We start from the raw sequence: 20,131 nt of genomic DNA, 5'->3' as shown, positions 1-20,131 counted from the left end.
GTATACAGAATTCCTAAAAGAATTTGCAGATTTCCTCTCAGACCTTCTAGTTACAGTTGATAAGGCGCTAATCATGGGAGATTTTAATATTCACGTTGAAAATGCAAATGATACATTAGGACTTGCGTTTACTGACCTAATAAACTCCTTTGGAGTCAAGCAAAATGTCACCGGGCCCACTCATCGTTTTAATCATACACTAGATCTAATTATATCGCATGGAATCGATCTTACTGCTATAGATATTGTACCCCAATGTGATGATATTACAGACCATTTCCTTGTATCGTGCATGCTGCGTATAACTGATATTAACTATATGTCTCAGCGTTACCGTCTGGGCAGAACTATTGTTCCAGCCACCAAAGACAGATTCGCAAATAACCTGCCTGATCTATCTCAACTGCTATTTGTACCCAAAAATACACATGAATTAGACGAAATTACTGACAACATGGGCACTATTTTCTCTAATACATTAGAAGCTGTTGCCCCCATCAAATTGAAAAAGGTTAGAGAAAAACGTACTGTGCCATGGTATAACAGTAATACTCACTCTCTCAAGAAAGTAACTCGTAGTCTTGAACGCAAATGGAGAAAAACTAACTTGGAAGTTTTTAAAATTGCATGGAAAAACAGTATGTCCAGCTATAGACAGGCTCTAAAAACTGCTAGGGCAGAGCATATCCACAAACTCATTGAAAATAACCAAAACAATCCAAGGTTTTTATTTAGCACAGTGGCTAAATTAACAAATTACCAGACGCCACCTGATTCAAATATTCCACCAACGTTAAATAGTAATGACTTTATGAATTTCTTCACTGATAAAATAGATAACATTAGAAATACAATAGCGAATGTAGATTCTACAGCGTCTAACACTTCAGTTTCATCCATCGCACCCAAAGATAAACTGCAGTGCTTTACAAATATAGGACAGGAAGAGCTAAATAAACTTATCACTGTATCTAAACCAACAACATGTTTATTAGATCCTGTACCCACTAAATTACTAAAAGAGCTGTTACCTGTAGCCGAAGAACCGCTTCTCAATATCATTAACTCGTCGTTATCTTTAGGTCACGTCCCAAAACCATTCAAGCTGGCGGTTATCAAGCCTCTTATTAAGAAACCAAAACTAGATCCTAGTGTACTGGCAAATTATAGGCCTATTTCAAATCTTCCATTTATGTCTAAAATTTTAGAAAAAGTTGTGTCTGCTCAATTGAGCACCTTCCTGCATAAAAATGATCTGTATGAAGAATTTCAGTCAGGTTTTAGGCCCCACCATAGCACAGAAACTGCACTTGTTAAAATTACAAATGACCTGCTTCTTGCGTCAGATCAAGGCTGCATCTCATTTCTAGTCTTACTTGATCTTAGTGCTGCGTTCGACACCATAGATCATGACATACTCATAGATCGATTACAAAACTATACAGGTATTCAAGGGCAGGCTCTAAGATGGTTTAGATCCTACCTGTCCGATCGCTACCATTTTGTTTACTTAAATGGGGTGTCATCTCATTTATCATCAGTAAAATATGGAGTGCCACAAGGATCCGTCCTAGGTCCCCTTCTATTTTCAATATACATGTTGCCCCTTGGTAATATTATTAGAAAATACGGAATAAGCTTCCACTGTTATGCTGATGATACTCAGCTATATATTTCAACGAGACCAGATGAAACTTCCCAATTATCTAAGCTAACAGAGTGTGTTAAAAATGTAAAAGATTGGATGACAAATAATTTTCTCCAATTAAATTCGGATAAGACAGAGATATTAATTATTGGACCAAAAAACACCACACAGAATCTTGTAGATTACAATCTGCAACTAGACGGATGTACTGTTACTTCCTCTACAGTCAGAAATCTGGGTGTTATATTAGACAGCAATTTGTCTTTTGAAAATCATATTTCCAATGTTACAAAAACTGCATTCTTCCATCTTAGAAACATTGCCAAGCTACGAAACATGTTATCTGTTTCTGATGCAGAAAAGCTAGTTCATGCATTCATGACCTCTAGACTGGACTATTGTAATGCACTTCTAGGTGGTTGTCCTGCTTCGTCAATAAACAAGCTACAGGTAGTCCAAAATGCAGCAGCTAGAGTCCTTACCAGGTCAAGAAAATATGATCATATTACCCCAATTTTACAGTCTCTGCACTGGCTACCTATTAAGTTCCGTATCTGTTACAAATTATCATTACTTACCTATAAGGCCCTAAATGGTTTAGCTCCTGCGTACCTAACTAGCCTTCTACCACGCTACAACCCATCACGCACCCTAAGGTCACAAAACGCTGGACTTTTGGTAGTTCCTAGGATAGCAAAGTCCACTAAAGGAGGTAGAGCTTTTTCACATTTGGCTCCCAAACTCTGGAATAGCCTTCCTGATAATGTTCGGGGTTCAGACACACTCTCTCTGTTTAAATCTAGATTAAAAACGCATCTCTTTCGCCAAGCATTCGAATAATGTATCTCTTAAATTGTGAGTGTAGTTGCATCTGCATTTTTATTCTTTAGCTTGGGTTAAACTAATTTTACTTTGTTGGATCAGCAGCTATGCTAATGATGTCTCTATCTTGTTTCTATGTTTTGCCACGGGATTTACATCCCGTGGTAACTAGGATTTACACAAGCTCCAGTCTGGATCCAGAACACCTGAGAAGAGATGATGCTGACCCTCAGAGGACCCCAGATGATCCTAACCTTGAATCAACAAACAGAACTAACAATTATTGCTACATGTGTGACTGCATCATATAATTACTATTAATTAATAATATTGATAGTTCATCATCTAGCTGACTACGTCTTGTATTATTATTATTATTTTTATTTTTCTAAAATCCTGTCAAACGTGCACAAACTACTAGCTACTACTAAATATTGTAGAAACATAATTTTCTGTAAAGTTGCTTTGTAACGATTTGTATTGTAAAAAGCGCTATACAAATAAACTTGAATTGAATTGAATATAACTGCAGATCTGCACGTAGATGTCTTCAGTCCAGGACTTTCATCAAACATGCGAAGTCTGGTGCAGATCAAACATGGTATGTGAGTTAGAGTAAAGCATGGCATATCCTGTTGCCAACAGGTGGCACTATCATGATAACTGATTTTTTGCATATAGTAGATCTCTCCAGGCCAGGATTCGTATCAAACATGTTAAGTTTGGGGCAGATTGAACATTGCCTTTTTAAGTTAGTGTAAAGCATTAAATATCCTATTGCCAAAAGGTGGCAATATTAATATATTTTAATACTGGCTTTTTGATGTATTCAGGCCAGGACTCGTATCAGACAAGATAGTTAGGTCAGATTGGACATTTATTGCTTTATTGTAAAAAAAAAAAAATTCTTATAAAACTCTTATAAAATGTGTGAAGTTTGGTGCAGATTGAACGTTGCATATTTAAGTAAGTGTAAAACAAGCCATTTCCTGTTGCCAGCAGGAGGCGCTATGATTATAACTGAATATTGGCCTTTAGATGTGTTCAGGCCAGGATTCACAAAATGTGTGAATTAATAGTATTAAAGGGATACTCAACCCTAAAATGAAAATGTTGTCATTAATCGCTTACCCCCATGTCGTTCCAAATCCATATAAGCTCCGTTTTTTTTTTTCGGAACACAATTGAAAATATTTTGGATAAAAACCTGGAGGTTAGTAAATAACAGTGTCAAGGTCCATAAAAGGTATGAAAAGTCATTGTCAGAATACTCCATCTGCCATCAGACGTGGGTTATATGAAGTGACGGGAACACTTTTTGTAAGCGAAAAATTTAAGAATAACGAAAAAGGAATTATTGAATAAAGTTGCTTCATATAATCAGGGTTTTTTTTCTTTTTTTCCCTTCATGTCTATTATACAGTGATCTAATGGAGCTTAAGAAATCAAAAGAAATCAAAAGATCTGAGACAAACTCAGCAAGTGCCTCAACAACCAGTCAGAAGACAATCCTAGATTTGCAGGTCTTATTAGGTTTATGCTAGGAGTGTTGTTTTAATCCTGGATTTACCCTTCTCCATATATCTACCAGATAATTTCTAGTAGTGAATTTTCCAATTGTGTGATTTAAGTGGTTGCTGTCAAATTTAATGGGCCTTTTCCAATGTTTTATGACATTGCCAATGTCTTACCATCTGGTGACATATTCCAGTCACCTCCCATTCAAATTAAATCTGCAAAATCTGTAGGGTACAATGTGTTGAGCTCTGATAGCGTGACGTGAAGCGTATCTTCAAGCATTTGTTTATTTTGGGTATTAGTTTTATGTCCATACACACTTGTTAAGATAAAAATAACTTTTAAAACCACCATTAACCAATGACCTTTATCATCTGCACTGTCTGTAATTATGTCACCTGGAAACCTATGAAAACAAATTGCAACACCAGCAGATTTATTGGTCCCATGACTAAATAATATTCGATCACCCCATTGATTAGCCCAGAATTGAGCATCTGCCTCGGAAGAATGAGTTTCTCTTGTAACAAAAGACAATAGTTTTCCCTTTACTAAATAAAAACAAAGCCTTTCTTTTGACCAAATCCATTAGACCCCTCACATTTAACGAAGCAAGTGAAATTGAACAATTAAACATTTCTCAAGAAAGGGTAAAGCTATATATGAAACAGAAAGAACAATAAAGAACTTATGTCAAAGCTTTTGTGCACTTTCTTGATAACACAAATAGTCCCAAGAGTTCTCAATACACTCCTTTTACAAAGTAGATTTTTATCCATCAAAATATGAATTAATCAAGTATAATCAATATGAATCTAACCATTTATGTATCAATTTATTTTACTACTATAATCATGTATTTTCCTGTGTGTAGAGGCCTGCATGAGAAATGTGCAGACATTACAAAACTGTAGTATATGGTGAAGCTGCACATCCTATTTGGACAAAATATATGATGGGACTTCTTTAGTCATGGAACATATAAATTGGGGCCTCCTGTCTGCTGGAGACAGCCAAAAGAGGTTAAAGAGTTGATAAACAATAACCATATGTATGAAATGTATTGTACACACCTAGAGGAAGAAATGTATAAAAGACTGAACAGACACAGACTCGATAGACTGTTCTGCAGAGCTTTCTCGGTTTTATTGTCTCTTGATAATAATATATAAGTTCTGGAATCAAAACCCCAAGACTCTGAGAATAATTCTTCACAGCAGCGGCAGAAGCCACCACAACATCTAGTGCAAACAGATCGCTACATTCCTTCTGCGGTTTAACCCATCCGTCGACCCTCTATGTACCCGTGTGGTCCGCGGTAGCGAGCTTGTTTCCCTTCTAGACAGGCTTGCTCAATCTGTAGCCACAGTTGCTTTCTTGCCTCTCTTTCTAACCTTAATGTCTCAGTGAGGCAAATGCCCTTCTCCCTGCACACCGGAGAATCCTTGCAGCATCGCCATATCTCCTCGTTCACATGTCTCCTAACAAATAAAACAAATGTGTGTCTCTTCCTGTTGTCATGCTTTTGGCTAACTCTGTGTACAATATCAATTGCTTCAAGTTGTCGCTCTTCCATGTCAGGGGCAATCTTAATAAAGAGTTGTATGATGTACGATCGGATGTTCTTATCCTTTTTTTCTGTCAAGCCATTTATTTTCAGAAACGATCACATTTCATATCTCTCTTGCTTCCTGATTCTCTCTATAAGCTCTTTGTTTTCTGTAAACAAACGTTCCTTGCACTTTTCTAGCTCGCTGATTTTTCTCTTACAAAGTTAAACTGTAGGCTATAGCTTTGGCTAAGCTAGTTCTTTTCCATGCTTTGAATGGCTTCCAATATGGTTAGGTTTGCGATCTCATCTTCCATTGATGCAGGTTTGCACTTCTTCTCGACTGGAATATTGCTTGGAGTTGTTGGTGCGGTATCTTTTCTTTTATATAATATGGTCACCCCCATGCCGTAACCGTGGTCGGCAAATCAAACTCTTTCACCTCAGTATTCATCGCAGCCTGTGTTTTACACTCTCACCTTCTTTCAATTTCAATCTCGCTGGTTTGGTCATATTTCTATGATCTGATTTCTAAGAGTGCACAACTGAGATTTTGGGACAAATTTGTTACCATCGCTAAAGTTAGTTACTGCTAAACACGCCATCTTGCCGGAACCTGTGCACTATAATTGAATCTTGGCATGTAGATGTGTTCATGCCAGGACTCTCATCAAACATGTTAAGTTTCAGGCAGACTGGACACTGCATGCCTGAGTTACAGTAACTTCCTGTTTCACTGCATTAATAGCATGCTTTAACACTTAGCTTTGATTTGTTGCTGTCTGAGGGGAGTTTCTTGCACTTCTGAATTGTTTCCCGCAGTGTTTGCTGTTGTGGCACACTTTTCTTCTTGGCACTCGAAGCCTGTGTAAATTAATCATACTCCTTTCTATGATGCTTCTGCAAGTGTTTAATCCAGGGTGACCATAGTCCTCTTTTGCCTCAACTTTTGCTTTCTACAGTCGCCCTTAGTGTGCATTTAAAGGAAGATCAGATATTTGTCAATAAGCTCAGGATCTGTTGAGCAGTAAATCCTTCAGCATGGTCTGTCAGCCCATCTCTCCTCTCAACCTGTGATCAGTGAAATCTGACTCCTGCTGTTTGTGTTGGAATTGGGCTACTTTTAAACTATCGCCATGACTTGATTTTCCCCCTGCAATGTTTGTATTGAAATATTTTGCGTTCAACCTATGCACTAGATGTTTAGTTTTGTGAAGTGGGGCCACTGGTAGGAAGCCTTTAAGCTGTGTTTATGATCAATATGCATGTGTATGATCAACAGTGACTGTAAAATACTGTATGTACAGTGAAGTGAAGTGACATTCAGCCAAGTATGGTGACCCATACTCAGAATTTGTGCTCTGCATTTAACCCTTCCGAAATGCACACACACAGAGCAGTGAACACACACAAACACTGTGAACACACACCCGGAGCAGTGGGCAGCCATTTATGCTGCGGCGCCCGGGGAGCAGTTGGGGGTTCAATGCCTTGCTCAAGGGCACCTAAGTCGTGGTATTGAAGGTGGAGAGAGAACTGTACATGCACTCCCCCCACCCACAATTCCTGCCAGCCCGGGACTCGAACTCACAACCTTTCGATTGGGAGTCCGACTCTCTAACCATTAGGCCTCGACTTCCCAGGGCTTGACATTAACATCCGCCAAATGCAGGTGGATTTTGATCGGGGCCGGTAACACAGTGACTCCAACTAGCCATTTTGCGGGTTGAATAATTGCCACTGTGTGAGTTGGAGGCTAAGTATAAGTTTAGCACAGATATATTTTTACTCGCAAACACTCTGACTCTGACTGAGCGCTTCAGTTTCACTCTCTGTCAAGCGATCTGTGATATTTCTCAGTTCATCTCAATGGATACGCAGCCACCTGTATTAAACTCTAGTGTGAAGGCGCACAAATCGCTGTCGCTTTCTCTCTCACACACAGAGAGACCGAGAGAGAGAGAGAGAGAGAGAGAGAGAGGGAGGGAGAGAGAGAGAGAGAGAGAGAGATAGAGAGAGAGAGAGAGAGAGAGAGAGAGGGAGACAGAGAGTGAATTGACTCGCTACATTTAAACAATATACTTTTTTGTATTTTCCTGTCAAAATAACGGCGTTCCTATGGATGGAAGTCTTTAGCTTTTAAGAACAGCCTGGTTTTCCGGTAGTGGGTGGAGTTAATGCGCTAATGGAAATTCAATTGGCTGGGGCTCACCTATTATCGTACCTGTTTTGAATTCAGCAAATCAGTTCAAGCGAACACACAAAACCTGATTAATATTCATGAATCCAGCGGCTCATCAATCCTATTTTTGTTAGTTTTTTCCCCAATTTTTTTTTTGTCAGAAACATTGAATGACAGAAAAAACAACCACCTCTCAAGTTAAAATGTTCGGTTAAATTGACTAATATGCATTCAAACATGGTTATCAAATGTACTTCTAATTACTTAAGTTGTATTAAATAATACTTCATTATTATAAAAAATAAAGCTTGACTGACTGATGTTAAAAGTATATTTTAAAAAACTGCGCCATTTTACAAATATTATATATATATATATATATATATAATATTTGTAAAATGGCGCAGTTTTATATATATATATCTATCAGTCTGGCAAGTAAACTAAAATATTTACTAGCCAATGGCGATTCAATTGCCAAGGTGTCCGTAGAGGGTTGCAACCTAACCAGTAGTCAATATTAGGGCCTGAGCACAAAAATGACACAAACTGAAATGTGTTCTTTATGATGAGAGGAACGTTCCCGTCAAATTTTAATGAAGATAAAAGCAACTTTGTCCAAACCATGGCATGCATTTTTCGACTGACTTTCCAATGAATTTCCCAGAATCCAAGAATTTCCCAGTGTGGTTCAATCAATTAATTCTGAGTCTGATTCTGATATTTAAACAGACAGTGCATGATAAAGGTGTTTTTTTTCTTCAGTTTTTCATATTTTTTATTAATCTTCTACATCCAAGCACCACTTTTATTATGTAACAAGAAGCTACTTTTTTATGTCTTTATCTTAATACATGGATTTATTTTAAAAAGGAGCTTTACACACAACCTTATTAGAGCTAATGACAATGACCTGTATTGTTACACATTTATGTAGTCTTGATTTGGGTGTGTACAGTGGTTTTACATTTAAAAGGGTTGTAAATCTAGTTCAAGTAAATATTAGCACGCCAACAGTCAACATTTATCAGGTAATTTCACAACAACTGAACTGATGTAAATGAGTGTCAAGTTACTGTCAAGCCCTGTGTATGTATTTTAGATACTATGGAAAGGACATATTTTGAGTTTTGATATTTGAGATTGCACTACTTTGGGCACTTTCGGCATTACTTTAACCACCAACCACAATTTACAGCCCCCCGGCCCGGCCTGCACCCACTGTCCTCTTTTTGGAAAACTAAAATATTTTCACTCTAGTTTAATCAATTTCATGGTGTTGAATCTTTCAACACTGCTGCCACCTCTCGAAATGCTTGCATTGTATAAACTGCACAGTATCTAGAACTTTACAGCATGTCGCAGAGGTGCTGTTAAGCATTTGTGTGACAGTTTAAGATTAGGTCTGTGCTCGTATCAGATCAGATTATACTTCCCCAACTCCTACGATATCCGATCCAGTAATTTTGGCCAGTATCGAAATAACTCCAATTCATTCACGATTCTCCTTTTACAATTCAAAGTGCTTCATAGGCTTCATCTGTCTAGGAGCAAGCTGGCTAAGATGTATCCAGGGTCAAAGTCATCTTACCCCAGATGTGGGTTGGATCCAGCAGTCCCGAGTCATATATTTTGGGGATGCCCCAGAATAAAAAATTTTTTGGATAGACATCTTCAGAACTTTTTCATCTATATATGACAAAGACATAGACCCTAATCCCTTGACTGTAGTGCTGTAAGAAGTGCACCTGTCACTTGCCTTTTCCTCATTACTGGCTAGGTGCCTGATTCTTCAGTTGGAAAAAGGCAAAGGGCCACCATCTCAAAAACACTGGGTAGAGGTGGTCTTATCTTAAACTTGAGCACCTTAAGAATACTATCCAAGGCTCCTCTGTAAAATGTCTGGCAGCCCTTTTTATCTTATGTTGAATCCTTATGGACCCCCCCCCCTCCCTTTTTTAAGGGGTGCTTATGTGTTTGTTGTTTGTATGTGTTTCGGTGTGAAATATGTGATTTAAAAAGAATGTTGTATATATGTTCATGTGGCTGAGATTGTTGTATAGTAATGAAAATCGACAAAAATATTTGAATAAAAAATGCTGCTAAACAGAACCACTGCAAGCATGTTGCATGTAAAAAGGAAGTGTTTTACAACAGCTGGGGAATTTTTAATAGAGAAAGAGAAGTTGTGTATAGTTGAGATAACACCTCACCAAGACATAACTGAAATGTTGTGCAATGCAGTGGATGTCAGTGTCATGTAGCATTATTTGCAGCCATCAATTTACTTCAGTACGCAGTGTTTCACTTCAGACACTCTATCATTCACGATCCTTGATTAAATATTTTTTTATAAGCAATCTTTATGCATCACAGTCCTGAAATTGAAAAACAGACACATAGAAGTGAAATCTTTGCTACCTGAAGATGGAGCATTTGTTTTCTCAGACTAATAGGCTACAGTTAAAGAACCCATTTAGCCTCTGTTTATCTGTCTAGAGCAAAGCTAACACTGGAAAATCCTGTTTTCAAAGTTTTGTCTACTAGTTTAGGCAAAGTAGTCAAACAAAGCTGTCTGTTTTGTTTGACCTACTAACACGACATCTTTAAAAAGCTATTTCCAATGAACCAGGAATTATTTTCCCCAGATCATGGATGTAAATTGGATTGGAGTTAGGGGTTTTCCAGCTGTTAATGCTAGTCAACATTATCAAGAATGAAACGGGTCTCCGAGTGGCACACCAAGTAACAGTTGAGTTGTTTTTTTCTCAAGAATGATGTAGTTATTTCCAGACAGACTGACCCTATTTCATTCTCACCGTTTGTCCACTAACAAAAATGAAGAAACATATGCGAGTTTTAGGGCAAATGCACTTTTTTTAACACCAGGGGGTGTTATAAACTCAAAAGATAAGTACGTTGACCATAACTTGAACCTTATTCTGACAGTATCGCCCTCTTTTTGGAGCCACAGTGTATACAATGCATATTAGTCCCAGCAAAAACCTGTGAGAAAAAACAGCCTTATTTTGCTTGTCTCGCAATGTTAGCATAAACTAAGTTCCTCCTTTTCATAGAGGATGTTCAAATGTCTGTCAGCATAACCCACAACATCTAAGCTACTTTCTCTTTTTTTTCTTTCTTTAATTTTTCTACTTTTGAGCTTTACTTTGAAGTCTTGGTCTTGTAAATCTGCTTTCATTTCTGTATATTCAAATTGGTCACATTTACTGGGTTTCTGTTAGTGATACACTTATGTCACAGTATAGCATGCATTGTTCATGTATTTGCTTTTAAAATGATTTCAGCTTTTTATTTTTGAAGGCTTTGTGATCAGTGGTGGATGACAATAGGCTAAAATATGTGCTATCATTTATGGATTACTGGTAAAGTTTGAGAAGTTATGATCAGCAATTATTTGCATATCAAGCTCCTATTATCATTAACCCACAAATCTAATTTTCAGAGCAGATGTATAACTGTTTATAGGAAGTCAACAGGAAGAATGATTTCTGGGGGTGTGAATTTCCAGGTTACATGACTACTTCAGTGAAAGAGGAACTTTCAGGCTCTTTCTGCAAAAAGAAACGGCAAACGGCAGCTTGACCATTTCAGTCCGCTACCGAGATACAGACACAGGTGATACAGTTTCGCCTACACGATATTGTAAGTTTATTCCCATTATGAAAGTTTTATTTGAGTTACATAAGTGCAAATAATTATTTCAATGTTAATTTGATGACTTTCATCAGAGGCGGACAGTAGTGAAGTATTTTTACTTTAAATTTAAAAAGTATTTTTCTTTGGAAAATTTTACTTCACTACATTTCAAAGCATAATGTCATAATTTTTACTGCACTTCATTTCATAAATAAAAGTTGTTGTTTGTTTTACCTTAAATACTTAAGAACATTAAAAATGTACTTTTTTATTGTACTCAAATAAATCTTTGAACGACTTTTACTTGAGTAAAAGTAAGAAAGAAATAGATTTCTAATGTAATTAAATATTAAATTATATTTAATATGAAAAGTAGTGCAGTAATAAGTATAATATCATGCTTTGGAATATTGTGAAGTAAAGAAAAACACTCTAATAAAGTACAGACACGTGAAAAGTTATTTTACGGCAGAGTAAAAATACTTCAGTACTGTCCACCTCTGAATTTCAGTGTAAATAACAGTACTAAAAATAGATCACTTTCTCTTCTGAAATACATAGTTGTGAATGTTTTCAATATAGATATAATAATATATTTTTTTCTGTCTTTTTAGACCATGGTTTCAAATAGCACACATAGCACAATTGCAACGTTTAGTTATTCTGCAACGAGTCCTTCAAGTCCTAATAGCACATCTTCACTTGGACTTCTTGTGGGTTTGCCTATATTCTTTGTGGCTTTGCTGCTGGTGGGGATAGCAGTGTTTCTCTGGTTTCGACACAGAAAATCAATGGATATTGAATTATCGAACAAACTTAAGAGCCAAGATAAGAGTCACAATGGGGATTCCAGGGAGTCTCCATACAGTGGATACACCGGAGGACTTCAGCCCGCACCCCAGAGCCCAATCTATGAGAACTTTCAAGGTGGACAGTCTGATCTGCACAAATTTCAGAGTGCTGTACAGAGTGAGAACACTCACAGGTAAAGTACAAAAGTCAAATCTCACTGCACTAATGTAGATCATTAGAAACTAGGTCATGAGCAGGTTAAGATAAGTCTTTACAATAGAAATGGAATTTCCTGCGAAGATCTGTTTTGCAAGATCACAGTGACACACTGAATGTGTGGTAATAACGGTCAGAGAGAGTTACAATAAAGGAGTTTTTATTTTGCAGCAATATTTATTGGGTTATGTATTGGTGAAAATTAAGCAGTTCAACTTTTTATAAGGATGTGAGTTTCCAAGAACTGAATTTCACTTTTGCCCCCCATTTAGAGACCATCAAGCATACGTGCAGTGTGATCCACATGATGCAATCTACAGCAATGATCCTGCCCTCTTCAATCCAGACGGGGCTGAAATCTCTGAGGATGTTTACATCATGCCAGATGCTTGAAAGTCTGAAATGTTTTGCTGTCCAGTATTAATGCCCAAAATGTTCAGTAGAATCATTTGTACTGGCATGATATGAAAAAATAACAAGTCTTTATTTTTAAAGGGTGAAATCTAGGGCAAAACAATTTGCCCGAGAAATAGTGATTCAATGGCCCTAACAAACATTACATGTAGTTTTTTGTCTGAACTCACTGTGAGACAGCATAACATAGTCATGACCTCATTGATCACAGTTTAACAGGTGTTTTTGCCGATTGTAAATAATCCCAGCTGAAAAGTCCAGTTTAGACCAGCGTGAACGTTCCATGCTGTACAGACTGGTTTGTACTGGTTGGGTGGACCAATAACTAAGTTCTTGTTGAGATGCTGGGTCATATGCTGGACTTTTCAGCAAAGGGGGGGGGGGGGGGCATTCACACATTTTAATGTAAAATAAAAATATTTGCTGAATTAATGAATTTGGTCAACTTCTATTCATGAACGTTTGTGGTCAGTAAAGTTTATATATATACACATTAATTATTACTTTTATTTAACAAGGGCACATTAAATTAATCGAAAGTGATAGTAAAGACATTTATAATGTTACACATGATTTCTATTTTAAATAAAGGCTGTTCTTTTGCAAAAAAATAAAAAATCATAGTTTCCACAAAATTATTAAGCCCGTTTGCACAACATTGATATTAATAAGAAATATTTCTTAAGCAGCAGATTAGCATATTAGACTGATTTCTGAAGAATCATGTGACACTGAAGACAATGTAGTGACTGATGAAAATTTAGCTTGGCAATCACAGGAATATTATTAGTTGTATTTTAAAATATATTGAAATTGAAAAACATTCAATTGAATTCTATTGTTTTATAATATTGCGGTTTTATTGTATTTTGATCAAATAAATGTAGGCTTGGTGAACAGATTTTCAAAAGACATTACAAAAATCTTTCCAACCACGAACTTCTGAACAGTAGCTTATGTGCAGTTAATTTCACACGCCCTTATTTCATAAGGATTATGCTCATGTTTTCACATGCAAAGCTTGTTCTTCAAGCTTCCATATTAATTAGATGGTGGTAATAATTATCTATCTTGACTGTGTCTTATGATCTTTTTGTCACTGTGACTCACTGAAACCTTTACTGAAAGATCTCCTCTCTCAGCGATTAGCTACAAATTAGCTGAGAATGTCTTTTCCACTTCCACAACTAAACGAAACAAGTGGAACATTAGACAAGCAGGGGGTTGGATATGGAACTGTGAAACTGCCAGAAATGTCTCAGGCATACAATTCAGTCTTTGTTTGCCCATTTGTCTAGGTGTTAATCATACACATCTCTCTGGAAATGTATAAAATACGTGGTTTTCTTAAAATTGCTGCATATCCTGTTGACAAATGACTTTGTCAGTTATATTTCTCAACTGCAGATCTTACATGAGATTGCTGCTGATTTAAATATGCTTTCATTTTACCTCAAAGTTAAAGTCAGTTTAAGTCCATTTATAAGGAATTTAAACATTACATTGACGCAGTCCCATTAACTTTCTTTGGATGGCATGAGGCTACTGCCTTCATAAAGGCTCAAAAGCTTAAGCATGAGTCACTTGCGCTGTATCTAACTATGTACTGTATATATGTATTTTTTAAAGTGTACATGCATTTTATTTTTGCAAACAGTTGGTTTGTGAATTCTGCTTGTCGACTTTTTAAAGTTGTCAGCCAGATAAGATCATGCAACTTGTTGACATAGACGAAGTGAGAATGACTTGTGATGGTCTTGGTACACTCTCAGAAATTTTTTTTTTTCTTTGTATCTTATTTACCTGTAACTGGTACATATTAGTACCTTGAAGGTACATATTAGTACTTTAAAAGTACATATTAGTAAAAGCATGTAGTACGTTAAGTATATAGTAGCCTACCTGAAGTGTACATATTAGTAAGTTTTTCTGAGAGTGTATCTTTAGAAAGTGCAGCCTTGAAAGCACAAGCTAATCATTAATGTGATGTATGCCATCATTTTTCAGTAAAATGGTTATGACATATAACTGTCTTGGTGTTTTCTGTAGGCCTAAGCTATTAATGAAAAATGTCTGTCAAAAAAAAAAAAGAAGAAAAAGATTGATGTCGGCATGCTGCTATCGCCGTCAACAATTTTTAATAATATTAAATAATAAATGTGGAAAGTATCATTAAAATTTTGATATTAAATATTATATTTCACATTCTCTAAATAGGTACCACAGTCCTGGCTGAAGAATGTTTATTTAGAGACTTTCAAGGGGCTTTCAGTATTTTGAGACAGAGACATATTTAATTTTATCTGTGTTAGGAGGTTATTGACAGCCTACTTTATTATATTTCCTTACTGTAATTCTACTATACCCTCATATGTAAGAAGTAGATAGCAAATGCTCGTTTATATCACTACTTATTTTATATTAAACATGATTCATAATATTTAAACCTATTACATTTTTAATTTTATTGATATATGAACCATAACTTCATCTTTGAAGTGAGTAAAATGACATCAGAAGTACAAGGAATGGTTTATTGCTTTATGCTTCGGTGTGTGATGTTTGCAGATATTATTGTTATCATTACCAAGTGAAATATTACATTACGTCAAAACAATACATCAAATAATGTATCTCAAAAATAGTTATAGTCAGCAAAATCCTGCAGGGTCAACAGACAACAAATATTTATGGACTACAATGAGACTAGTATTATATAAATACTGAGTCACAAATGAACTCACGTCTCTGCTGTGGTTGCTTCAGAGGACATTGACTCTCTGGTCAAGGCCAGCGACACCTATGTGTGTTTTCAAGGCTACAGTTGTTAGATCTGACCCACTTTATAGACAGGATAAATATGGATATTGATTGACACGGATAAATACCTTTTATGGGTATTTATGGAATGACCCACCTTGAAATATTATCTAGAACCGGGGGTGGAAATTGTAAATTATTATTGTAAAAGACTGTAATTTAAACGTACCTATGTAAAACATAAGTGTGATCTCATTTTATAGCTCATTGTTATATGATCAGAGTGAGTCAGACACATATGATTCATTCCGATGGCCTGTTCTCCACAATTTCATAGTATTTAAACATAGATTTAAAGCTTTTTACAACATCCAGAGTTTTTATACCAGCTCAACCTTTGATTGGGTTTCATAAATTACTGTATGTGAGGATTTTCATCTTATATTCAAAAGTGTTGCATTGAAATGTGATCAATGATTCAGCCATTAATCATTCATTCTGAATATCCATCTTCTTAAAGCGATATACTTTATTAACATTCTTTCAAAAATACAAAAGGGTTTTTGATTCATTCACAACAAAGCAACAAACGAGTACAAAAACATTTCAAATAAATTACAATAAATAACTTGATATTCCAGCAAGTCAATCACATGGAAATACAGTACCCATTTCAACATTTCAGTGTTATGCAGAAAAGCAGGCATCTGGTTTCCTTAAGAAGCCAAACCTATGTAATGTAACCAAATGGGGGTGATAAAATTGATTTGCATTTTATCAGCTAGATATTTTGCTTCCTTTTCATCTTCTCTTTTGAGAATATAGTGTTCAGTGGATAACCAGTGCCCGTGCTGTTCAAGCGCAGTGGCATTTACTAACTATCAAATCGTTAAAAGGCGTGAGCTTCAACTTTCCACGGCTGTCATAGTGCATGAGAACCATCGGCTCATATGCAGCTGGTACACAGCAAGGCCCGGGTGTTGTTCCCTTAGACAAGAGATGCAGACGAGACTTCACCTGCGTATGCATACTAGCAGGTTTATAATTGTGTGGGCAGGAACCATCACAGTAGTGCATAGTGTAGCCCGAGGGAGCAATAACCCAGTCTGACCAGCCGATGTCTTTGAAAGAAACATTTAAAGACTTTCGCCTGCAGTGACTTTCATCATCAACGCTTTCCTCTCTAGTAGATAGAGCTCTCTTGTTTCTTCTCCTCACTGCTTGGTCAAGTTGTAAAACAAGCTGAGGCATGGATTGTGTACTCACTTCTTGTTTTTTAAGGAGGCAAATTTCAACAACTAAAAGCTCAGCACTGGTGTCCTTAAGCCACTTCTTAACCGCAAATGTCAAATGCAACGTAACATCCCGAGTACTCAAGTCCCCCGCGTGAAATACAGTCCCTGTATGAAAACCAGGAGGTTTATGCATTCTAACCACAATGTCTTTTGAGAGCCACGGCTGGCCTGGTGTGATTTTGTCTGTGTGTGGTCTCTTAATTTGCAGCCTTGCATGTTTGAGGTTGACTCCAGTTTTAATGCGTGAGTTTTTGTAGAAAACAGCTCTGAACCACTGCTTCTGGGAATCCACGGAAGAATTCAGAAGCTGTACTGTTAATAAATAATAATAAAAACTTTAATTAGACAGTGTTAACCAGATACGTAACATATATATGTGAAAATTAGTATATCATATAATATATTACATAATATAATTATATAATATTATATAATATTATTACAAAATAATAATATATAATACACATACAATATAATATATACTATATATATATATATATATATAGTACACACACACACATATATACACTTTACAAAATTCATCCAAATGAAAAAAACATTAAAATTAAGTTCAAAATAAAGAAAAACTGAAATTCAACAATGCAAACCAAATATATACTACACATAAATATATATGCAAATAAATATTATATATTGACGTAAATAAGTTACATGTGAATGTAAGTAAATTAAATATTTTTATTATATATAAATATCTATCTATCTATCTATCTATCTATCTATAAATTGGATAACGCAAACTAAATATAAATGTATAAAACGTGTATATATTTTATTTTTAGACTACTTGAGTCCAGTGAATATGAATAAAATCAAATATAATACATTCATTTTTTAAATCCGCACATAAAAGTTAAGTCTACACAATTACACTATACTTTATGTAACAACTGTATTTATAGCTTACCTGTTCTGGGAAAGAGCACTGTAGAGGCTCTTCTTGCAGGCTGAAGCTCCTGTTCCTCACTGGAGTTGCCCTTAAGCAAGTGTCCCATTCTCCTATACTGACGGTACATCCTGACCAGGTCCTGATGAGAAGCTCTTCCTCCAGGCCCGGGTGGCGCATCCATCCCGAGGTACTCCAGAATAATGCTCTTCAGAGCCTCAAGCTGCAGGCCCTTGTACGTTTCCTCATGCCCCTGTTGAGCTGTAGACTCTCTCAGACAAGAGCTAAAAATAACAGCCCATACAGAAAGGAGAAAGCACTGTGCTATTGAGTTCTGCATGGCAAATTCGTTTTGTTTGTGCTGTCTTTGTGTTGGTTAGTGCAATGAATGACATTCCAGACATGCTTTCATTTATACAGGTACAGGCCACGCCCCACTGGAGACGATTGCTCATCTACACCCACACTGAAACTTCACGTACATTTAACCATTCACTGCACAATGACACCATGTCAATATGACTTTTAGAAGAATAATGAAATTTGTCTTGGACTTGGGACTTTGGAGCTGTATACACACAAACACACGCATGAACGCAGAATGCCTTTCGTTTGCCATCAATATTATTTACTATGACATTTTCAAACAACACTGGAAAATACGGAAATACATAACCATGATGTAACAACAAGATATACAGGTCAAGAAAGATAAGCATTTAAACTGAGTGTATTACTGCATTACGTTTCTATATTTCATCATACCACATTTCAGAAGATCTGATTGATATGTATATTACTAATTATTTTAAGATAAAGAATAATCTGTAATTATGGGACCACCGTGGTGTGTGGTCTTGCCTAAACTTGCAGCGTTATCTAATAAATGACATTTCTATGTTACTTTTCAAAAATTCCTTTCTGTTTTCATGTAGGACACAACATATCTGTTTAGATATTGAGTGACAGACGGCAGTAAAACAAGAGCCACATGCAGTAGTAAAATAAAGCAAGACATATCTAAACAAAACTGAACTAAAAAAAAAAGGTTGGATAATTTGAATAAGTGCCAAAGCTTACGCATCACGTGTTGCGTATCACATGCTCAGATGACTCTTCTGAGGTAAAAAGTGTGTGAAAGGTTTTTAGGTACGTTTCAAACAAATACTGCGGCATTCATGCTGTCAGAAAGCCAAGAGTGCTGCATTGAGTAATTGGTCGTTTGAGGCCAAACAAAAAGACGGCTCTATTTCAAACATGAGGGGAAGGTTGTCACATGCACTCAATACACACCCACAATAAACTTTTTTGTAACAACACACCATATGTTACATCAGACAAATTATGACCTAAATGTATAATTTTTAATCATCCCCCTCTGCCACAGGTTAAAGGGCACGTCTGAGTGTTTAGAACATGCCCCGCTGTCAAGCTTCTCCAGTTAATTTACAACTAAATTACAAAAATACACACTGACACAGAATTCCTTAATTCTGTAAACTAAGAGCCCTCGGCACATTTAGATCACAGATGAACTAGCCTTCTCTGTAATTTATGATTTCACTGTGGCATTACCCAAAGGGTAATGTTTATTAATTTAGGCCTATGTTTTTATGTCAAATAGGCTATTTACATTTAATCAATTAATTCAACGAATCAATCAGAATACTGTATTCTGTTGCCACTAAAAATTGATAATCATCAACAAAAGTCATCTTTACACTGCCAAAGTGGTATAGGCCAACTAAAGCCTGACATGACATCAGACATTACCCAGACTATGAAATGCTGTTTAAAGGCGGCATAACTGTAATGCTTCGGTAGGGTTGCAGTACTATGATGAAAAACCTCATGGTCGATTATTGCCATTAATATTGTAATAATTATTATAATGTTGATTAAGATTATAGACAGCAATTGGTTAATTGTGATGAAACTGAATAATTCAACATACAAAACAGGGCGAGAACCAAATTAGTTCGTTGTTTTTTTTTTTTTTTTTGTTTTGTTTTTAAATGTAAGACTTCACATAGTTTTGGTAGACTGAAAAACGTACTCGGTTACTAAACGTAACCTCGGTTCTCTCTAGAAGAGCGAACGAGTACTGCGTCTTAGCTAAGACGCTACGGGAAAAGTCTCTTTTCACGAAATACTGAAGGAAAAAATTATCCTTAATTTTGTATTTTTGTAAAGCGCATTTGCAGCAGTACACAGCCATAGGCGAGACGGCTCGTTCGCTCATTGGCTTGTTCTGTGGCAACTGCACAGCCTATCGAGCGCGGGCTGATGCAACATCAGACCAATAAGGGCGCTTCGCGCCCTTCTTGCCACTTCCCGCCGAAACGGGTGTGGCCCAACCTATAAAAGG

General features: G+C 36.4%; 2 protein-coding genes across 2 annotated transcripts; one reads left to right on the top strand and one right to left on the bottom strand.

Moving 5' to 3' along the window:
* The first annotated feature begins 11,251 nt into the window (after nucleotides 1–11,251).
* Nucleotides 11,252–13,213, top strand: LOC132095818 (uncharacterized). Its single transcript, XM_059500901.1, has 3 exons — nucleotides 11,252–11,385; nucleotides 11,994–12,364; nucleotides 12,660–13,213. The coding sequence occupies exons 2-3, from the start codon at nucleotides 11,997–11,999 to the stop codon at nucleotides 12,778–12,780; spliced, it is 489 nt and encodes a 162-aa protein (XP_059356884.1). The 5' UTR covers nucleotides 11,252–11,385; nucleotides 11,994–11,996; the 3' UTR covers nucleotides 12,781–13,213.
* Nucleotides 13,214–16,127: 2,914 nt separating this feature from the next.
* On the bottom strand, nucleotides 16,128–18,330 carry LOC132095817 (bone morphogenetic protein 4). Its single transcript, XM_059500900.1, has 2 exons — nucleotides 17,785–18,330; nucleotides 16,128–17,168 (listed from the first exon to the last, which is right to left on the bottom strand). The coding sequence occupies exons 1-2, from the start codon at nucleotides 18,101–18,103 to the stop codon at nucleotides 16,417–16,419; spliced, it is 1,071 nt and encodes a 356-aa protein (XP_059356883.1). The 5' UTR covers nucleotides 18,104–18,330; the 3' UTR covers nucleotides 16,128–16,416.
* Nucleotides 18,331–20,131: the final 1,801 nt, after the last annotated feature.

This window comes from Carassius carassius, chromosome 20 (genome assembly GCF_963082965.1).
Source record: "Carassius carassius chromosome 20, fCarCar2.1, whole genome shotgun sequence".
Lineage (NCBI taxonomy): Eukaryota > Metazoa > Chordata > Actinopteri > Cypriniformes > Cyprinidae > Carassius > Carassius carassius.
Note: the sequence above shows the minus strand (reverse complement) of the source record. Positions and strands in the feature narration are given on the sequence as shown.